General features: G+C 36.8%; 2 protein-coding genes across 5 annotated transcripts; both read left to right on the forward strand.

The window, feature by feature from the left end:
* Positions 1–3,114: 3,114 nt before the first annotated feature.
* On the forward strand, positions 3,115–6,004 carry LOC147566729 (hydroxyethylthiazole kinase family protein). The gene is made up of 2 exons (XM_086653253.1): positions 3,115–3,882; positions 5,341–6,004. The coding sequence occupies exons 1-2, from the start codon at positions 3,400–3,402 to the stop codon at positions 5,734–5,736; spliced, it is 879 nt and encodes a 292-aa protein (XP_086509379.1). The 5' UTR covers positions 3,115–3,399; the 3' UTR covers positions 5,737–6,004.
* A 5,132-nt stretch (positions 6,005–11,136) lies between these two features.
* PAP23 (purple acid phosphatase 23) lies at positions 11,137–21,202 on the forward strand. Of its 4 annotated transcripts, XM_086653257.1 has the most exons (16): positions 11,144–11,169; positions 11,219–11,317; positions 11,425–11,795; positions 11,898–12,089; positions 12,608–12,944; positions 13,604–13,821; positions 13,982–14,172; positions 14,807–15,088; positions 16,080–16,166; positions 17,971–17,998; positions 18,568–18,615; positions 19,073–19,230; positions 19,456–19,545; positions 19,690–19,791; positions 20,671–21,010; positions 21,132–21,202. In XM_086653257.1, the coding sequence occupies exons 3-11, from the start codon at positions 11,498–11,500 to the stop codon at positions 18,588–18,590; spliced, it is 1,656 nt and encodes a 551-aa protein (XP_086509383.1). In that variant the 5' UTR covers positions 11,144–11,169; positions 11,219–11,317; positions 11,425–11,497; the 3' UTR covers positions 18,591–18,615; positions 19,073–19,230; positions 19,456–19,545; positions 19,690–19,791; positions 20,671–21,010; positions 21,132–21,202. The 4 variants fall into 4 exon arrangements, with proteins under 4 accessions (XP_086509380.1, XP_086509383.1, XP_086509381.1 ...); XM_086653256.1 differs by lacking the exons at positions 11,144–11,169; positions 19,073–19,230; positions 21,132–21,202 and adding an exon at positions 18,298–18,356 and having other exon boundaries at positions 11,180–11,317; positions 16,080–16,531; positions 17,971–18,024; positions 19,634–19,791; positions 20,671–21,072; XM_086653255.1 differs by lacking the exons at positions 17,971–17,998; positions 18,568–18,615; positions 19,073–19,230; ... (2 more) ...; positions 20,671–21,010; positions 21,132–21,202 and having other exon boundaries at positions 16,080–16,683.
* Positions 21,203–21,941: the final 739 nt, after the last annotated feature.

Genomic DNA, 21,941 nt, shown 5'->3' on the forward strand with positions numbered 1-21,941 from the left:
TGGATGATACATCATTCTTATTTCTCTCCTCTGAAAATTTCATGAGAGTTACATACCTTTAAATGCAAAGTGCCTCATGAAGAGAAAGAAATGGGACTAGACACTGACTCAAACAAAAAACCCTAAAGGCCGACAAAAGATCCTAAAGATCGTGAATGAAAAGACCCTAAAAGGTCGACAAAATATTACAGTAAAACTTATAAAAGAACCACCGCCTTGTTGCCGGAAACCGTCGCCGTCACCGGAAAACCGCCGCTGACACCGGAAAACCGCTGCCGACACCGGAAAACTGCCGCCGACATCGGAAAACCGCCTCCTTCTTCGGAGAATTGTCGTCATCATACCACCATAGAAATCATATTACCACCACACCACCTTCACGAAGCACCACCTGATCTTGCCGTAGAAAACAAATCAACTAAAACAAACTTCAAACAGATTTGAAACTTCAAATTACCCTCCAAAATCCTAATTTTGTTCCAGAAAACTTGCATTCTTGATATGATTATTACCCAAGTAGATTAATAAACCCTTTCAAATTTCAGTTGAACTTATCACTTTGAGAACTTCATAATCTAAGGGAGAGAACCCAACTTTAATCTTTCTCTTTAAATGAACATTGGTTTAAAGTAAGTTGTTATTTTTAGATGAAGACAGGGAAAAATGGTTGTTCTTCACTGCTTGGATTTAGATGAAGACAGGGAAAAAGACAGATAACAATAGTACTTTGGGGTGGAAGGAAAAGGAAGACTATGAATCTGACCTAAAAGATTATTAATGGAGGAGAATTAACAACAAAGGAAAGAAAAATAGGAACCGGTGAAGGAATGATCCTTCGCCGGGAGAACGAAACGCAGGAAAAATTGACAACTACCACTTTGACCACCACTCCACCTCTTCTCTCTCCTTTGTTTTTACCTCTTATTCTCATTATTTCTACAGTTAGTTCTCCCTTCTGTCTCTCTCAATGGTGCTCATTCTCTCCTCAGTTTTTACTGCTCGAGGTCTCCTTTGCCTCAAATTGAAAGGGGGTTAGGCGAATGGAAGATTTCATTGCGTTGGAATTGAGAGAGAGAAGGATAGAGAGAGAATAAGCACCATAAAGTGAGATAGCTTCCTTGCGTTGGAATTGAGAGAGAGATAGAAACAAACACCGAGAGAGAAGAATAGAGAGGGAATAAGCACCATAAAGTGAGATGGCGAGAGAAGGAGAGAGACCGAGAGAGAGGATAAGCAAGAGAAAAAGAGGAAGAGCGAAGGAGTTGAAGGTTAGTGAGAAAATAAAAATTGCAATTTTTGGAATGAAAAAGCCCCTGGGTAAAATCTAGTTGACCAAAGTTGTCGGAGATTTTTCTTTATGTCTCAAAGACGCGACCTTTTATTTTTATGAAAGAGAAATATCATCTTGGGTTTTAGGTTGTTCGTTATTTGGATGCAATATGGTTCAAGATTTGATCCATGCTAAAATACTTATGAAAATAATGGTCTCATTTTCCTCTCATCTAACCCCTTACAAATAAATTTTCACATCGAATCCCACATGCTATGTAAATTTTTGTGTACCTTCCCTGGGCGGTGTCACGAATAATAAAGTGGTTTGACGTTGCCACCCAAAAGGTGTACGACACCTATGTTCGAATCAGTTCATGCAGTAGAAGTACGCCTTTATCTTTAAGTTTGTCGTAACTTTGACAAAGGTAAACAAATATGTCTCTTGGCAGCGGAATTACAAGATATCAACACACTGCAATACTCAAGAAAACAATGAACAAAACACGTCAACATGTTTGGGTGGAACTCGATCTTTATTCACAATGGCTGAATATAAAGGTGTTACTTACTAGCCCACTAGTGACTCCCGTTGGACTGTTACACGACTTGCACACTTCCCTAGTCACTCACTTGCTCGGTTGCTCTTACATGAATGCTTTGCAAAGGAGGGGAGAATGCTCCACACACATTTAAGGGCGGAGAATTCCAGAACACTCTAAAGAATTCTCTACCCTATTCGTCTAGACTATTCTAGAGATGTCTTGGGTCTTCCAGAGCTTCTTCGAGGGTTCCATAAGTTTCCCGACTCTTACAGAATCTTCTCAAATTTTCAAAGGTTCTCCGCACAATTCAGTCTCCAAAATGCTTCAGAGAGTTCCACTAAGACAAGGGATGCCACTTTAGCACAATAATTCGATTAATTTTTGAGTGACAAAAATTATGGGGTAACATGCTCTGCCGCCTAATTTGCTGACGTCGTTGGCGCGAACCTGTGGCAACACAGGCAACTACCTCGGCTCCTTTGCTTTGTCATTTGTTAGTGTGTTGCTCCTTTGATACTTGGTGATGCCTTCCAAGCTTTTGTGCTTTCCTTGGCCTTTCTATTTTTTTCAATAATATTTATAATGTTTCGCATGCAAAAAAGAAATATTCTACGAGTAATAACGTTATTATAGTACTGACAATAATTATACCTCAAATTATTTTTTGTTTGATCAGACTATGATTAATAGAGATTGATTTTGTTTGATTATTATTCAATCTGTATCTATGTCTTACACACCAGACATCATTTATGCCTTTTTGACAAAATAATGAGTCCAACAAGATAAGCTCAATTACCAATTATCCAGGGAGTCTGGACTCAATTAGCAATAAGCGTTAATGGGGTAAGATTAAACAACCCTTACCATTATCATCTTACACCAAATTAGGATCTTAAATGTCATATTGTTTTCCCAAGACATCATTCTATTCAAATTACACTAAATCCATCAAAATCATCTTACACCAAATTAGGATCTTAAATGTCATATTGTTTTCCCAAGACATCATTCTATTCAAATTACACTAAATCCATCAAAAATATCTTCAAATATCCAAATCCACCAAATTTCGTTGACATTTTGTCTCATACTGAGTATCACATACATTCATGGACTCTTAAATGTCTTAATTTGACATACTCGGACTCTCAAATAACCTTATCGAACCCAAATAGATCAAAATATTCAAAAAAACACACTCAAATGTATAAATTTGAATGTGGTAGATATTAATAGAATCTCAATCGTCTTAATTTGAATGTGGTAGATATTCACAGAATCTCAATCGTCTTAATTTGAATGTGGTAGATAACTAGATATTCACAGAATCTGAAATGTCCATGAAAATCCTAATGGAGAAAAGGTCCATCTAAACCAATAACCCCCTAATAATTCATGAAGTCAACGATTTCCATTCATTCCTTCCTCCAAACAGGCCGTACAATGTCTTGATCATTCAGTTGTCTCTCTCTCTCTCTGGTAAACCCCGACCACGCCTACGATACATCTCTTGTTTCGCCGGTTGCCGGCTCTGATTCCTGAAGTGATTCTTTAGAGGGAGGTGCAAAGAGAAATCCATCTGATGTCGACCGGAAGTGAAGGAGGAGGAGGAGGAGGAGAAATGGTGTGGGCACAGAAATCATGGAGGAACTTAGAAAGAGTAAGAGAAAAATCACCCCTGATCCAGTGCATAACTAATTTTGTATCGATGGATTTAATGGCGAATACCCTTTTATCAGCTGGTGCTTCCCCAGCTATGCTTCACTCTATCGATGAAATCACAGACTTCACTCCTAACGTCGACGCTCTCTGCATAAACATCGGTACCCTCACCACTGAATGGCTTCCGTCTATGAAGTACGCCGCCGGTTTGGCCATTCAATTGGGTAAACCCTGGGTTTTAGACCCCGTTGCTGTTTCCGCTTCTGCTTTCCGACTCAACTCCTGTCTTGAACTCGTCAAACTTAAACCCACCATTATTAGGGGAAACGCTTCTGAAATTCTTGCTCTTTCAAATGCTTTTCTAGGAGGTTTGGAAGAAAATGAGACCCATAATAATACGAAGGTACTACCACACTTCACTTTCTAACAATTTATATAGGTGTTTAGCCATAGTCATTTCGATTTTTATGTCAAATGCTTTCAATAACTTGTTGGTCTAACTAATTACGATAAACACGTAGAAATAGAAACAATGAGAAAATATACATCAATATGATACTGAGGAGTTAGCGTCAATGTGCAATGGTAGAATAGCGTTTATTCCTCGTGTGTGCGTCTTCTTTTTTTGAAAGGTAATATGTACCTGTGTCTCGAAATGGGGACGTAGAGGATGAAAATCAACTTGGTAACAACACTCGTGCACCTCTATAAACGTTGCATATTAGTATGTTACTACTCTTCATTTTGTTCTAGTAACCCCTTTAGATGTGATGTACATGTGTGTGTTATATTTGAAATTTATGACGAAGTATATTAGTGACTATCCGAGTTCCTGGGCCCGCAGTAAGACAGAAATGTAAGGCTTCAGATGACACATTGGTAAGAGTACTTGTTATTTCGTAATTACACATGAGCTATAGAATACCCTCCTAGGCGAGGACATATCATGTTGGTTGACAAGTTGGATTGTTCTTGAAACTGGCACCTAAAATAATCCGATCGTTGACACTCCTTCGGTTCGGGAATAAGTTAATAAATGCTTTGAACCAAATGGCTCGTTTCGTTGATGTCTTTACTCTTAAGTATGATGCCTTGTAAAAGCCATTTTTTTGCAAGCTAACAATTACGTGAAACTAACTAAGTTAAGGTGAAAGCTTTGGGTAGTTCACATGTGTTCTAAACCATGCTGCCTGCATATGACTGCACTCTGAAGTGCCAGTGTGCATTACACATGATAAGTTCAAAGATACAAGTTGGTGGCTTTTTGTTCCTAACTAATGCCAACTTCTTGGGTTTTAACTATTTGCTTACTATACGAACTTTTATAGTGATTATCTTCAAAAGGAAGTTCTAATCCTCAAGAAACACAATCAATATACATCATTTTGCATTTTTGTTTATTTAATTTGAATATGCAAACTCTACATTATTTTTGTTTTCTATTTCATGTTGCTTCAATACAAGTGTATTAACGTTTACGTAGAATAAAGAGCCAGATGAAATTTTGGCACCCGGCCTCCAAGTTTTCAGCCACTATCTTCTCATCCATATCACGGGTTCTGACGAAGTTATACTTGATGGCTCCAATCAATGGTTGTGGAAGGGGTATGTAGACGTTCTTAGTGGTGAACTCCAATGAAGTTTCTTAGCCTAAATGTTTCAACCAGTAACTTAAAAGACATAAGAGGTGTAGGTTAAGAAAAATGTATAAAGCTAAGAACAATAAAATTCGGAAATAGGTTGTGTGAATTTGATATTGTATTGTACTTAATATCATCTGCTTCTTGTAATATCAGAATTATAGTTTAAAACAAAGACTTGAAGTTGAACTTATGAAATGATGGTTGTTCTTATTATAAAGGGGGTGGACAGCTCTCATGAATCAAGAGACGCAATAGAAGCAGCGAAGTCATTGGCTATAGAGAGTGGGTGTATAGTTGCAGTATCTGGAGCAGTGGACTTTGTGACGGATGGTAAACGGTTGGTTGGTGTGAGGAATGGGGTACCAATGATGCAAAAGATTACGGCAACGGGGTGCGCAGTTACAGCTCTAATTGCAGCATTTGTTGCAGTAGAAGACCACTTGCATGCTTTTGAAGCCACTGTTTCTGCGCTTTCTATATTTGGTGTTGCTGGTGAGATTGGAATGGAGATGTCTAAAGGTCCAGCTTCACTACGTGTGCACTTGATTGATTCACTGCATTGTCTCGATCAAGCTACATCCCTTTCACGGATTAAAATCAATGCTCTGACTTGATTGAACTATCCAACGGGCAATAACTGTTTCAATAATGTCCATAACACTACTACATACACCATGTTTTATAATTCAGTAGATGCGTATGCTTCGTGACGCGCCTCAAGTTGGTTTCGTCTGTTTTCATCTTGAGGCACACACATTTGCAGCATAACAAATAACAACATCCACATTTTTTGTTTGTTGAACACTTGACTTTTTTTTTATTTATGTATTATGTTATCTTGTTTATATAAATGTGATGTGATATCATTTTTTTCTGCTAAAAGAATTAGCATATGCTTTTAATGCATCTTGCCTCCTCACAGCGCTTCGCTTTTCCAGAGCATACCACCTGAGGCGGAAAAACAATTTTTTCATCATCGACTGTACATCAGCTCTCTGGTGAATAGCAAACAGGGTAGCCAGCTTTTCTTGTTGAAACAGTATGACTTCCATTTTCATGCTATTCTCGAATTGCGCTTTATGTGTTAGCTGGAATTAAGGCAGTTGAAGGTTGAAGCCCCTCCTATGAAGTTCCTCAGAAAATTTGCCGGGGATTGTTTAAGAATTTATGTTGGAAATGGATTCTTAGTTGTTTTTATACTTCGTCAATTTTGTACAAAACTTCGAGAAAAACCCTATGGGGAAAAAAACTGGACGAAGGAGAAAGAGTACAACTAGACAACTAGTGCATATACTTCAATCGGTATTGGTTGATTATTCATGCGTTGCACCCCCTTCCCATGAACTAATTTTTTGAAAATAGTAGGCAATTACTTTGAGAATAAGTCAGCAAAATTATCACATGATTGTAGCTGGCCTAGTTCAGATTTACAATTTTGTCATACTTTCTCATCAACCACCACTTTCAAACTCGCTTCTGCAACTCTACTTATCCATACATGTGTTAGTTGAAATCAAACCCTTAGCTAGGGCCATTTTCTGTAATTTTGAGCGAGTTCCATTCGTTAAAACGAAAAAATTGGTGAACTTTGCATTTGTGTCACCGAGGATTTGATTTTCGATCTAAGGTTTGTACAAAATTGATTATGTATGAATGAGATATCAACAATCAAAGAAGCTTTAAGGTGTTCTGAGTACAGATGCGATCTAGCGCTTTACGCAACCCAAACCTTGCACACTCGCGTGAGTGGCTTTTTGGCCCACTTCCCACTTCAGGAGGAGCAATTAGACGATTATGAAATGGGTGAATAGGTGTTTGTTCAGATCCAAGTCACCAAATGGGTGAATAGGTGTAGATTAGACTGTTTAGAACATTTGATGATTACGAAAGCAACAGTTCTAGTGTTTGTTCTTTCAACAATCATAAGTTCAAACTGAGTCTGCTCACAAACAGTCACCTCGTATATATAAACCATAGTACCAGAAATCAGAGTAAATAACTCACTTCAATATACAAAAATATCTGGAGATTTTAAAGCATTCAAATTTCATAATACATACTGAAGTCGTTGTCTCTTGGGAGACATTCGCCTACGCTGCTGGTACAAATAACACGACGATCGTCGTCTTACGAAAAAAATCACTCACCTTGGTCTAACAATCTATTTTCATTTCTTACTTCCATTTTATTTTACGTTTCACATCTGAATCATGGGATCGGAACACCTATATTGTCATGGATATATGTGGAAAGATTTCACGAAGTTATCAATCTTCATATAAAATAATAGTGTTATTTCCCTAATGGCCCCCAACTTTGTGACCAGCTTCCCGCCTGGCCCCCTACTTTACGAAAAATACCCATATGGCCCCCTTCCGTTATAACACCGCCACTCTCTCTCCTCCATCATGTTTTCTCTCTCTGCCAAGTCATGCCACGTCATCTGTTACGCCACCTCATCACCTTCTCAGGCGAGAGTCGCCGGCCGGTCAATTTCCGGCCGGCGACTTCAAACCTAAAAAAAAAAAACATTTTTTTTCTCTCTTCCTCTCTCTCTCTCTAAATTTTTTTTTTCTTTCTTCTTTCTCTCTCTAGAATTGTTAGATCTAGAGAGAGAGAGAGAAGATTCATCACGAACAGATCTCTGTTCGTGATGAATCTTCTCTCTCTCTCTAGATCTAACAGTTCTAGAGAGAGAAGAAAGAAAAAAAAAATTTTAGAGAGAGAGAAGAAGCGAGAAAAAAAAAAGTTTTTTTTTAGGTTAAAAGTCGCTGGAGAAGGTGATGAGGTGGCGTAACAGATGATGTGGCATGACTTGGCAGAGAGCGAAAACATGATGGAAGAGAGAGAGTGACAGTGTTATAACGGAAGGGGGTCATATGGGTATTTTTCGTAAAGTAGGGGGCCAGGCGGGAAGCTGGTCACAAAGTTAGGGGCCATTAGGGAAATAACCCAAAATAATAAGTTCGTACTTTCAGTAATCTAATTGTTGATTATTTGCGGGATCGTGATGGCAGTCACGGTGGCAATTAAAGATAATGGTGGCGGACGAAAATGATGGTGACTAATATATGAACAAACAAAAATTTTATATGGACAAAATTTTAAGTGGGAAATACACAAAAATGACATAAATATATACTACATTTAAACTATATCCCTACAAGATTTGTTTTTCAAGATAATTCCGTCCTTTTCATTAGCCCTATAGATTCATTTTCTTCTTCTCTAGTTACTAACTCTTTAAAGAAAGAAAGTGCAAGAAGAACATTGTTGAAGATGACAAGATCAAACAAATCAAATATAGCCACGGTTGAAGAACCTTCACAAAGAGAAAAATAATTTCTTATCCAAAACCAAATTTCAGTATGCTAGATTTTTTATTCATCAATGTACTTGATTTTTTGTTGAATAACTCTAGACCAAGATTTTGAGCTTAGTTTCTAAGGTTTTCGAAACCCAATAAACCAAACAATTTGTTCCTCCTGCTCGTGTTTCGTGGGAATCCTAATAAAATTTTAGCAACCGAACGAGATTTTACCACAAAATTGGGAGGTTGATCATTATCCATTGAGATCCTTTCTTTCACCATTAAAAGCTTGAAAAAAATAAAATAGTAGGTTAATTGAAGAGGTTAGAACTTAGAGCCCAATTATCTCTTGTTATATGTTTGACTGTTTGAGAGTGATAGAGGAATAAGATCTTCTCTCTTTATATGTCTAAGCGTGATGGAGGTTGTAGTTTACTTGTAATTATGGTGAAAGAAGAAGAAAAATGTGTTTATCTTTAATCTAGTTTATTTGTTTTATAATCCTTAAGTTAATTTTTATTTTATATCGGGTCCTCATAGTTGTATACCCCAATTAAGATGTCATTTGACAAAACTAAAATAAGTTACTTTTTTTACTTATTTAAGTAGAAAAGTAGAAGGTTTGGTTGGTAACGCGGAAATTTCCGTCGCCAGTTAAGTTAAAATTTACCTTTCTTTTAAAATTTAAATCTGTAGCTTTTGACTTTAAAATTAAATAACTTATGTTTAACTGTCCAAATTTTAGTTTACCTAAAAAAAATTCGTTGTCTACTTCCGCTCCACCATTAGAGACCAAACTTCCGCCACACCATTGGTACTTGCACCACCACCACAACCAACCACTAAACCTCCTCCACCACCACCACCACCACCATCACACTTCAGCCACTACCGCCACCACTACACCTTAACCACCACTGCCACCACCATACTTCCATTACTACCACCACTCCTCAACCACAAGTCCACAACCATATTTCCACCACAATCAGACCTCCATCACCACCACCATCACCATGACACCTCCTCCACCACTATCCCTATGCATCCACCACCCGTCCCCCACCACCATACCTCAACTCTCAACATCATTGTACCTCCACGGCTCCACCACCATACCTCAATCACATCTCAACCACTACCACGCCTTCGTCACTATACCTCCAAGGCTACTCGACCACAGTCACTGCCACCAATATCACCACAAAAGTAATGGAAAAAGTCAAAAATAAATTAAAATAAGATTAAGTATCTGGAGAAGAAAAAGGGGGATTTTGACATATACCCCCACTCTTATATCAATATTAGGACTACACCCCCGTTTTTTTAAAACTTTTGATTTATACCCCCACTTGGACGGAAAACGGTAAGTCACCGTTAAATTTGAAGTGTGTGACTTCTACATGTTACTCATGACAAAAATGCCCTCAATTGAATCTAATGTTGCTCTCTTTAAAATCTCAACTCTTTCTCTCTCTAAACCACATAAATAGCAACAAATGCCATACTTCAGCAAAACTATCCACCCATCTTCAAACCAAACTCTTCTTTTGCTTCTCAATTCGGTTCCAGATTCACAAATATTCGTCGACTCAAAACCAAACTTCAATCTTTTATTCTGGGTTCTTCAATTTTTCTCTCTATACAACTCCAACCAAAATTTACAACGCGATTGAGGAAAATGTGTAGATGAAATTCGTCTTCCTGGTAATTGAACTCTTCTCTGGTTCGGTACATTCGATACAATAGAAGACACAAGTTTGGCTTAAGATCGAGAAGCCTCGAAATTACTAAGCGAAAATGATCGAATGAATTTTTGTCATATCTTTTTTGGTATAAATAATGAAGAGTAGATCGCCATTAATGATCCTCCAAGTTCATCATCTTCTTCACAATATAATAACAATAATAATGATGATTCTCACATCACTATGAATTTTCCTACCCAAGATTCAGAAATTAATCCAATACTTGAAGAAAGTAGACCTAATTCAGAGGAAGAAAGTTCAAATTAAGGATTTGGGCAAAATTGAAGCAAACCAGCCACTAAAACCAGGAAATGAATAATGGTATGTATGTGTGAAGAAGGATTTACAGAAAGTTCTGAATTTGTTTGGGGGTGATGTGGGTGAAGCTTTGTTTAATTCAATACAAGCTGGTCGGGGTCCAACTAGTTCCACTCAGATGTTTGGCATGTCCATTGGTGCGAGTTCCTGATCGTCTTCCACTTTCACTAGAAGGAGATTAATTTGTGTAGTGAGAAATTAGTTTGCTTTAGAGAGAGAAAGAGGGTTTTGTGTTTTTCTTTTTGTTGTAAATAACTACAATTCCAAACGGGGCTTGTTCTTGAACTTTGGATGAAGAAAGTTTTGATTTGAGTTTTCTTTCTAGGTTGTTGTTCTTGACCATTTCCTCTTCTGCGTCGTAATAGGTGGCTTTCTCGAACCCATTTACCAGTTTCCTTAGAGATTGATGGTTAAAAGAGAAGAAGATGATGGTTAAGAGGGAAGAAGATGGGGTTGGCCGTTGGGGTAGAAAATGAATTTTATAAGGGCATTTTTGTCCTTCTTTACATGTGCAATTCGACAACATGAAATTTAATTCCGAGATGACAGTTTCCATCCATGTGGGGGTATAAATCAGAAGTTTTAAAAAAACGGGGATGCACTCCTAATATTGATATATGAGTGGGGTCAATGTCAAAATCTCCCGAAGAAAAATAAGAAAACAAATTATAGTAGGGACCCATTATAGTATTACCAAACTTAACTTTTTTTTTTGATGAGGATATTACCAAACTTAACTTACTCTTTTACTTATAAACTTCATTTCTGTCTTTCATCTGTAAGACTGTAACAAGAATTTGGGATCAATCACTTGCAGAGGTGGGTAACTCGAGTTCTTTTCCCCTATTTCGTTATCCAGAAAATTTTAATGAATGAATTTACAGTTTCATCTCAAATCTTATCACTAGTTATTGATTCAATTGCAGGCAAAGATAGTTCAGTGGTTCACCAAATTAGTACTAGGGTATGATCAAAAGCAGGCATACTAGAATTTGAGTCATGGGTTACTCCTGCAACAAGCTTTTGGAGTCTGGGTTCTTCTTCTTCATCTTAGTGTTCATCATCCAGATTACAACAATACAGACGGAAGAAATTAAAAAGCAGAATCCACCACGAACAACACTTGAAGGTCCATTTCCACCTGTAACTCGTCATTTTGATCCTTCCTTACGTAGAGGAAGCGATGACTTGCCCATGAACCATACCAGACTCACCAAGAAAGTTCCTACAATCTTCCCAGAACAGATTGCTCTTGCTATCTCTTCACCAACTTCTATGTGGGTTTCTTGGGTTACTGGTAACTAAACCCTAACCCCAATTCATCATACTTCTGTTCTTCAACTTACCCATTTTATATACCTAATTTGTGTTGTTTGGGGGTTTGGTGAATAATGTATAGGAGATGCTCAATTGGGTTCCAAAGTGATTCCACTTGATCCATCTAGTGTTGGCAGTGAGGTTTTGTATGGGAAACAAAGTGGCAAATATCAGTTCTCAGCTAAAGGGACTTCAGCTGTGTATAGTCAATTGTACCCATTCGATCGCCTTCTTAACTATACCTCCGGCATTATTCACCATGTTAGGCTTCAAGGTAACGAACGTCAAACAAAACCCCTAGACATATATAGATCTTGCTTTGAGTATTTTGTTTGTTATTAGGAGTAGTTCCTCATTGGACTAATTACTAACCCATGGCAATTGAAGGATTTAAGTAAGGAGTTTTTTTTCTTCTGAATCATTAGTTCATCTTCATAATTTTAATAGAGATGTCAAAAAGTAATTTTAGTGAAGGATCTTAAGTGGAAGTTATCCACAATACTGGAAATTCATGATTGCTCTGAATCCTCTTTTAATTGTTCTACATTATCTTGAAATTGGAAAATGTTTTGTTCAAAAGTATCTTAATTGTATGGGTGCTCACTGTATCCTCACTAGTTCATGGATGAATGCAACAAAAAAGTTTAGGTTCACTTGTAGGATACTAATAATAATAATGTGCTTAAGTTACTAGCGGTTTGAGTAATCACCTTTGAATGCATTGAAAAAATGGTGACGGGGTTTAACATGGAAATCGAGATTACAGTATTTTTGGCTTCTCATCTCCTTTAGGTCTTGAACCTGAGACTGTGTATTACTACAAGTGTGGGGATACTTCCTTATCAGCTATGAGCAAGGAGCATAGCTTTAGAACCTTGCCCCTCTCTTCGCCCAACAGATATCCTGGTCGGATAGCAGTTCTTGGAGATTTGGGTCTTACGAGCAATTCATCAACAACTATTGATCATGTGATTAAGAATCATCCTTCGATGGTATTGATGGTAGGAGACATGAGTTATGCAAATCAGTACAGAACAACAGGTGGAAGAGGAGCTCCTTGCTTTTCATGTGCATTCCCAGATGCACCAATAAGAGAAACATATCAACCCCGGTGGGACGGATGGGGAAGGTAATTTTTTGTGAACTCCTTGAGCATCTACTAAGATAAGTGCTGCACCTAACTTTTTTTGCCAAATCTTTGAACCTCCTTCATGAATGACATTCTTTGCTGAGAGTTTTGTTCAGCAAATATTTACGGTTTGTCTTCACCCCAACCTATATTATCATTGATGGTAGGGCTCAGGAAAAAATATGTTTTTTATTAGCATAAGTTTGTATTTAACATAGACGCATTGAAAAGCAGAATTAGATTAAAACCTAAAAATAATCTGGGACTTCTATCGAATTTGAGCAGAGTCCCACACTCCAATATCTTAGCTGTCTTCGTTTATGTATAGTTTGTTAGTCGTTGTAACATTTTCACCATTTGACGTTAGAAGTAACAGGGTGGCCTTGTGTCTTTCTACTGTTAAGAGCAGGGTCTGGGTCTCGCTGTTTCATAAAAGAAAGTAACAGGTAAGAGCATGCTGAAAGTTTGAGGAATCGATTTATATACAGCCCTCAGGATTTATATACAGTACCCTCAGAATTCTGATCACTTTGAAGCTTCAAAATGTATTATTAGAAAATAGCACGTAATTTGCGGAACAAACATATTGGATTTATTTAGAAATATAATAATTTCCTTATGTCTGAAATATTTACTTGTTAGTTGAACGGGATATTTAGGTTTATGGAGCCATTGACCTCAAAAGTTCCCATGATGGTCATTGAAGGCAACCATGAGATTGAGCCTCAAGCAGCTGGGGTCACTTTTGAATCATACAAAGTACGTTTTGCGGTTCCTTCACAAGACTCTGGCTCCAACAGCAGTTTCTACTACTCTTTTAATGCAGGAGGAATACATTTTATCATGTTGGGGGCATATGTTGATTACAATACAACAGGTGATTTTATTTGTTTCTCGTTTTTGTTCAGTTTATAACCCATTGCTTCGTCATTTATGTGAATCAAGAAATCAAGTTGATATTTGTTTCAATTTCTCAAGTTGCATCAACGGAGTATTTCACACTTTGTTAATCCCTAATAAGATAATATTACGTCTAGGTACACAATATTCTTGGCTAAAGAAAGATTTACAACAAGTGGACCGAAGTGTAACACCTTGGTTGGTGGCTGCATGGCATCCACCATGGTACAACAGTTACTCTTCACACTACCAAGAATTTGAATGCATGAGGCAAGAAATGGAAGATCTTCTGTACCAATATAGTGTGGATGTAGTCTTTTCTGGTCATGTAAGTCAAAGCTTTGCCCTTTAAAATGATTTCCACTCTCACGTTCTAAGTAGCTGGGTCATAAGAAACTCACAAGCCAGCTCAGGCTCAGAGGTAGTCCGAGCCAAATCTGACGGTATCTGTCCGAGTTAGAAACACCACTTGTAGACTTTGGACCAAGTTTGATCTATATACATACATACATCAATACATGGCCCGTTGTTTCTCAATTAACTCAGTAGTATCATAGTCGAACCTCTGCATAAGAGGGTCTTGAGTCCAATTGCATAGCTCATGTTAACATATCATGTATTCTCGAGAGACCAAGTTATTTTCTATGCTAAAGCTGGCAATAGCATTTTCTTGCCTCTCTAATTTGCTAAAATTTTCATAATAAATATTAAATAGTAGATATTCTTTTTAATCTATGTAACATGAGCAGCTGTAACGGTATTCGTACTAACTCAAAACCAATTGAGAATGAGCGGAGAGACCCTAGATATTATGTTCTTAGTCATGAGATTTCCCTTGTTTTTTTGAGTTAATGCGAATACCGTTACAGCTGCAATCCCTTAAGCCATTCGTCACATATCTGGCAAGAGCTTTCAAGTCATGAAAGAATGACTAAAACAGGTGCAATCCCTTCTTATGATAGGTGCATGCTTATGAAAGAATGAATAGAGTGTATAACTATACGCTGGATCCATGTGGACCTGTTTACGTAACAGTAGGTGATGGTGGGAATATTGAGAAGGTTGATGTCGAGTACGCAGATGACCCTGGAAAGTGTCCTTCACAAGGAGATAATACACCTGAATTTGGTGGGGTGTGCCATTTGAATTATTCTTCTGGTCCAGCAAAAGGTAGATTCTGCTGGGACAAGCAACCCGAGTGGAGTGCGTTTAGGGAGAGCAGCTTTGGGCATGGAATACTAGAGGTATCTCCTTGTACTTTTATTATATGGTTGTGTTTCCATCTTGCATGGTACTCTTTAGATAGGAAATTCTATTGACTCCTACAATTCCACATGTGAGTCAAAGAAAAAAGAAAATCTTGTTTTCACTTGGAAGTCATTGTTGACAATGGGTGTGTAATAGTGTATTAAATCTCATCTTTTCTCTGGTGAATCATTTGGGGTTAAAGACTGACCCAAATCCACGTCCTTATCACACTGTTGAATGATGTACAAACTTGCTCTTTCGCTTGATTTTTTTTTCGTTTGTCTTTATTTTAAAGTTCTTCCATTGTGCTACATCATTTTCATTCCGCTATAGCAGTAATTTCTTTCTACAAGCAATTATTCGTTTGTTATGTTCTCTGAAAACTACACCAATTTCGAGCAAGTATTCAAGAGTATGATTCCAACTGACATATCATCAGAGGAAAAAGTTAGTTGTATCTAGAATATCTTTAATAACTTGCATTATTATTCAAAATATCTCTACCCTATCAGAGAGAAAACTTGATATTTCGTGTCTATAGGGAATACCATCTTTTAACACGATTTAGGTCTGAGTTGCATCTCTAGTTAACATCAAGGTGAAGCTTCTCGGGTGCCGAAATCAGAAAACACACATCCAACAAAAGAACGGAAACCCAAACTACTCTGAGATGGTTGTCGAGATCGAGATGTCATTAGAGGCACTATCCCAAGGATCAGTCAAAATCTAAGTGGGTTTACGGTGTACTTAATTAATGTATATTTACTTGTTTTGATTTACTTACAAGCATAAGTATCATATGAAAGTCTCAGAGCAAAAAAGAAAACAAGTTGCCGAATATGGTGGTTTATTTTATGGTCCTTTGTTGCTTTCTAGCTTTACACTATTCTTGGTATTCAAATATTAAGTCTTCCGCTGCTCTAAAGTCATTACGAAGCTAGCAGTTTTTTTCCTCTGTCTTATGTATTAATGACATTCTTTTGGTAGGTTGTTAATTCGACACATGCATTATGGACATGGCATAGAAATCAGGATGTCTACAAGGAAAAGAGTCCTGGTGATCAGATATACATTGTAAGGGAACCTCAACTTTGCTTGAAAACCGCGAGGAATGGTGAAGGATTACTTGGGGCATCAAGTAACCCTCCTTCGGCCGAATGACCTACTTTGAGAATTTCAGAACTTTGTATGTGGTGATCAATTCTGTTGCCTACAGAATTAAGGTGGATGGATGGAGACCGGTTCCTCACCTTCCCAATATTATTATGTCAACTCTATTGTCAATATAGACAAGTAACAAACCTTGTATATGGGTTGTCACCCACGAAATGTTTCGTGGGGTGGTTCAACGAGATTATTCACGAAGCATGACCCACAAATTTTTTGAACATTTCACAATTGCATTCCAGGTGATGAGACTACATCAAGTGCCTTTAGAGGTAATGACGTAATGAGACTACGTCACACTATAGTTAAGGTTATGAAATGTGTGAGATAGTTATATAGTATGTTCGTGATGTTTGTTCTGAATTGATTAATGATAGAGTACTGTTGGTTATAATTGCAATCGAGATAGTATTCTGAGATGCAACATAACCTTAGTTAGTGGCATATTCAGTAAGTACATTCCGCCAAGTCTGAAAAGTACTTAGATGGTGTAGTAATACTCCATCTTTATCTTCATTGATTTCAACTCCTAAATTTGATAAGGATGCAAACTCAAAATTTGAGAACCAGTCTTAAGAAAACTAGAGGCACAATTGGGTGGTCTTTTGGCTGAAGCATCCTCTAAAGAGGATTTCACTTGCAAGGTTGGGCAACCAACGGTTTTCAGACTTCCTGGTTTGGGTTCAAAGAAGATTGATTCAATAGGCCTTGGGAAATCTACCTCTTCCTGGTTTATGTTTATCTAGAAGTTCTAAAACTCTATAAAAGAAGTTGAGTTATCATTGTTATGCACATCTTTGAAGAATATTAATCAAGTTTATTGTTGACTAGGACAAGATTAATGGGTTATTGCTGACTAGGACAAGATGAATGCAAGGTAAAGGTGACTAGGACAAGATTAATGAGTTGTGTTCAAATCTCAACCTTTGAGTCCTAACTGTAGGATCCCACTGGTCATTGGAACGCTACAGTTCCTATCTTTTTGTCTTCTCTTCCTTACCTGAAATCCCACCTCCAAAAATTCTCGCCTCTTTCATCTTCTCCGTTACAAATCTTCTCAAGACTTGTCGATTGCTACCTCTCTAAGCTTTCACTTTCTTCATGAAGCCAAAAAAATAAAGAAATTGGTGATGGGAATCTCTTCCAATGGCTGAAACACTGTACCATCTCAATCGGAACCTCTCTGCTCGGTAATCCTGTTCTTTTCTTTGACCGATGTAAACTCAAAATCTTCATTTGAACTCCGAATGTGTTTCGCTTTATGAAGATGTTCTTGTTTAATTTGAGAAAGAATTGAAAGATCTCATCTTCCCCTAATCAAATTTCATTTTATTTGGTCTTTCTGAATGTGTTTCTTATTTTTGTCCAATTTCTTTTATATTGAGAATTTCTGTAATAGTTATTTGGTTAGTGTGAAGTTCTATGACCAAAGTTTAAGTTCTTGTGAAGTAACTGGATACACCTAAGGTGTTTGAGAAAATCTGTGCGAGGGAATTTGTCAATCTCTTACTTTGTTTGGAAAAATATCTCTCCTTATTTTGTTGTACACCTACATCCGATCCACTTTTGCTTGAGAAAGCCAAATAATTCTCCTTGGTTGGTATTATATTTAGCTATCTTTTTGCCATTATTGGCCATGTAATTATCTAATTCCTATCAAAAGTTAATTTGGGTGTTCTTTAATCGTGATCTGGTTCTTTGTTTGATATAGATGTATTGGACAAATGAAGCAGACTCAGGTAACATTCTAATGCTTGGCTGAAATGTGAGTGATTTTGCTTCCATATTTGAACAAATGTTCTTGAATTTCCTGTCTTTTTTGCATTCCTTTGGAACATTTACATGGATAATATAAATATTTATCATCACCCCAAATCGACCCCAAATAGTCTGTACCTATGAGTCTTTCTCTTCCTCCTCCATTATTTTCTTTGCCGGACATTCTTCTCCTTTACAATCTTGCTCCATCTTCTTCTTCAATCTCATGCTTTCTTCATCATCAATGAAGGAACTATGGTTAACTCACCTTATATAACAGGAAGTGGAAACAGCTATCTCTGAGAGAAAAAACACATAAAGACGGTCACAAGAAGAATGGTGAGACAATTTCTTCATCTTCACATACCATCTCTGAAGCTAAACCGTAAAATGTTGTATCTTCCTCTTCACAGTTACATGACTTCAGATTTTCCCTAATAATCTAAAAATCTAAATCTGTTACCTTTTGCAAATCGTTTACATGTTCAGTTTGATTTTGGTTTTATATATTTTTTGAAGTTAATGATATATATTGTTTTTGTTGTTATAGGTTGTGGAATACGGAGATCATAGACTATGGAAAGGTTACAATGTCAGGGTATAAGCTTATATCATTTCTTCTCTTCATCTTTGTTAATTAGTCTAGATTTATCATACACCTAATCGGGGTATATGGTTCTGCATCTTTCTTTCTTTTTAAGTGCTTCGCCGAGATATAATATTCTACGTATTTGTTAGTGGTAGTCGAGATTGAAGAAATACTTGTTTAGTTGACTGGTTTCCGTCCCTCTTGAGTCTCAAGAAGGATTAAGTTAGGTTTCATCAATTTAGTATTTCAATAGTGAATTTCTGGTTCCAAGAGTGGTAACAATCTACATTACCAAAGTGACATCCATAAAATTCCCTTTCTTCTTAAAGATATCTCAAAGTTTCATAAGCAAGTTAGATAGTTGATGTGTCTTCTTAGTCTGTTTCTTTTATTCAAAGCATAAAACTTAGGATTCCCTTGCATTTTTTTGGACAGGGGATTATCCATTTCCTTTTGTTTGGAGCAGGAACATATGATGAAAATGGAAATGGAACACTACAAGAAATGCTTCTTTCATCTATACGTTCTGTCTATAAGGGAAACAAATAAAAGATTTATAAGCAACATAACTTTTAAATTTTTTGTTGAAAGAACAAAGTGAAGGATCCTCTTAATAATTTTGATGTCAGTTAAACAATTCATTTTGTGTACCCATATGCTTTACCAATTTGATTTTGATTTTTTTTATCTTTTTGTTTAATAGAACCGCAGAAGAACATTAAGTATCTCGTGGGTTTGTCTAATAACAGGCCTAATCATATGTAATCAGCAGTTAGATTCTTTTATGATCATTTAATGAATTACTGTTCTTTACCTAATTATTGTTCTATCAAGTGTCGCTTCTTACAGATTTGTGACATGGTTATGATTCCAAGATGTCTGAACATTATACTTGCAGTCCTTCAGATCGATAAAACTTCTTTCTGGGGCCAATCCTAGGTAAATTCGAGATTGTTCCAAATTCCATATGTTCCTTAATTTCAAGAGATATTATTCACAGCTGATTATGTGTTCACTTGGGTTTTAGTGAATTTCAAGATATATTTGATCTGAATGATTTCATTGCATCCTTGCGAGAGGTAGTTCGGATACTGAAAGTTTTACCACCCGAGCTTAAGACAATAGTGGAGCAATAAATGTTTGCCACCAATTAGTTGTTTGAACTTATCATACTACCTTCACCAGGTTAGTTCGGTCTTCCTTTCAAGTCTTGGTTGATTTCTTTATTGACTGAATCCGATATCAACCATTTTATGTTCCACATTGATGTTTAAACAAAACCAATGCTCGCCTTGATAGCATTGAACTACACTCAGATAGAAGAGTTGGGTAAAAGGGTTAATAAGGCCAAACTTAGATAATTGAATACTTGAGTGTTGTCTGATTAATTCTTGAACTGCTATTTTGACATCTGAGACACCATTTTTTAGAAATCCAATGAACTAGGACAAATTATAATTCGCTCGAGTATATAGCAAATTTAGGTATTTTAGTCATTGACTTGATCTCTTGTGTTTCACATATGCTATGGTAATCGTCGTAGTTAGTGTTATGTTAGTTTATTCAAGTACCTAGAGTAATTTTTTCTCTTAAGAGGAAAACACTCATGTGCTTCTATTAACCGGATAACAGATTTTATGATGAATGTAAGCGACGATTTAACATGAGACTCTTGAAGACCTTTACGGATTGTCTTAATTGCCTTCATGTGCCAGTTGTCATACTCGATAAGGTTTTGTGCATGCATGGTGACCTTTCCCATGAAGTGTCGCACTTGGATCAGGACAGGAACATAACTTGTCCAAAAGATGTTCCAGACACAAGCTTGCTTTGTGATTTTCCTTGGTCAGATCCAGCTAAAGATACGAAGGAGAATGAACGACAGAGGAGTTTCATTCACCTTTGGACCTGATGTCATGGCAGAGTTCTTAATGAAGCAAGATTTAGGCCTTATATGTCGTGCCCATCTGGTTATTTGTTATCAAACTTGGACTTTACTATGTTTCACTTATTGGTTTGTTACATCACTTGCGCTTTTTTGACATGATTTTGCTCTTATTCCAGGTTGCGAAGATGGGTATGAATTCTTTGCTGAAAGACAATTTGTAACAATATTTTCAACCCCCAACTACTATGGTTTGATAATGAGGTATGTTGATGAAAACTTAATGTGCTCATTCCAAATTCTCAAATGCGATATGGACATCATTCCCTGGTTTTACTCAAGGTTCTATAACACCAGAGGGGAAAGGGTTGACACGATGGGGTAAGATTGATTCCTCATTTGGTTGATTAATCTCAAAGAGAATAAGACAATTTATTAGACCTACTGGGCACAAAATGTTATGTATCTCTCACTCTTAATTTGTTTGGGATTTTCCCATATTTAGATTATTTTGGTGATGTAGTAAGCTTTGAGTACGTTGAATCTCTCACTTTTATAAGATAGTAAGCTTTCAAATTTTCTAGACTAAGTGTTGTGAATCTCGCACTCTTATTAGCGAGTTCTTTTTGTCGAGTTGCAGAGGAGTAAGCTTTGAGTATGTTGAATCTCTCACTTTTATAAGATAGTAAGCTTTCAAATTTTCTAGACTAAGTGTTGTGAATCTCGCACTCTTATTAGCGAGTTCTTTTTGTCGAGTTGCAGAGGATTTGACTATTTGGGCATAGAAGATTACGATTTTTCTCAAGTCTATTGTAATCACACTATAAATTTGAAATTAGACTATTGATGAGCCAATTCAAAAATTGATCAGACTGTCAAACTACATAACATATTATGTTTTTTTTTTACTGATTCCACCTTTGTATGACACAGCAAGAGTATTTTGCCAACAACCCATGGTGAGAGGAACAAAATTTTGAATTGGTAATGAGTGAACTTCTTTTTCATTTTTTTTGTTGAAAACAACTTCTCCTAAAAGGGTTTTGAGATTCTATTTGATTGAAGAACAAAGTTGTCAATCTCCTTAGCAATTTTTCTTCATTTATATGTTTAACAATAGGTTGAGAACAACAGATTGATCGATTCACTCTTTTGCCTTTCTTTATTTTTCTAATTTGTTAGTAATCTTATGCTCGCACTCTTTCTCTTTTATAGTAACAGATTAAGACCAGCCTCTGGCTATTTTAATCGATGTTCCCTTCTTTTACTTTTTCTTTGATCAACTGTCATAATCTGCTAGAGTTTTGCATTAGAAAGATGGAACCCAACTGCAGTTTTTTACCATACCTTGCTAAATCTGACTTGCTTTTGTTTTACATCGACAATCATATTTCCTTTTAAATTTCCCTTTTCGAACTTTTTGGGTGATTTACAGAATGCATCAGGTATT

Source organism: Eschscholzia californica, unplaced genomic scaffold (assembly GCF_041429995.1).
Source record: "Eschscholzia californica isolate CP2 unplaced genomic scaffold, dmEscCali1.0.p SCAF_1, whole genome shotgun sequence".
In the NCBI taxonomy this organism is placed as follows: domain Eukaryota; kingdom Viridiplantae; phylum Streptophyta; class Magnoliopsida; order Ranunculales; family Papaveraceae; genus Eschscholzia; species Eschscholzia californica.

What these genes read in the sequence shown, in the direction of transcription:
- LOC147566729 (XM_086653253.1), top strand. Translation starts at nt 3,400, where the DNA reads ATGTCGACCGGAAGTGAAGGAGGAGGAGGAGGAGGAGAAATGGTGTGG. An exon ending in AGACCCATAATAATACGAAG is followed by an intron (nt 3,883 to 5,340) that starts GTACTACCACAC and finishes CTTATTATAAAG; the next exon opens with GGGGTGGACAGCTCTCATGA.
- PAP23 (XM_086653254.1), top strand. Translation starts at nt 11,498, where the DNA reads ATGGGTTACTCCTGCAACAAGCTTTTGGAGTCTGGGTTCTTCTTCTTC. An exon ending in CGGTGGGACGGATGGGGAAG is followed by an intron (nt 12,945 to 13,603) that starts GTAATTTTTTGT and finishes CGGGATATTTAG; the next exon opens with GTTTATGGAGCCATTGACCT. An exon ending in TTGGGCATGGAATACTAGAG is followed by an intron (nt 15,089 to 16,079) that starts GTATCTCCTTGT and finishes TTCTTTTGGTAG; the next exon opens with GTTGTTAATTCGACACATGC.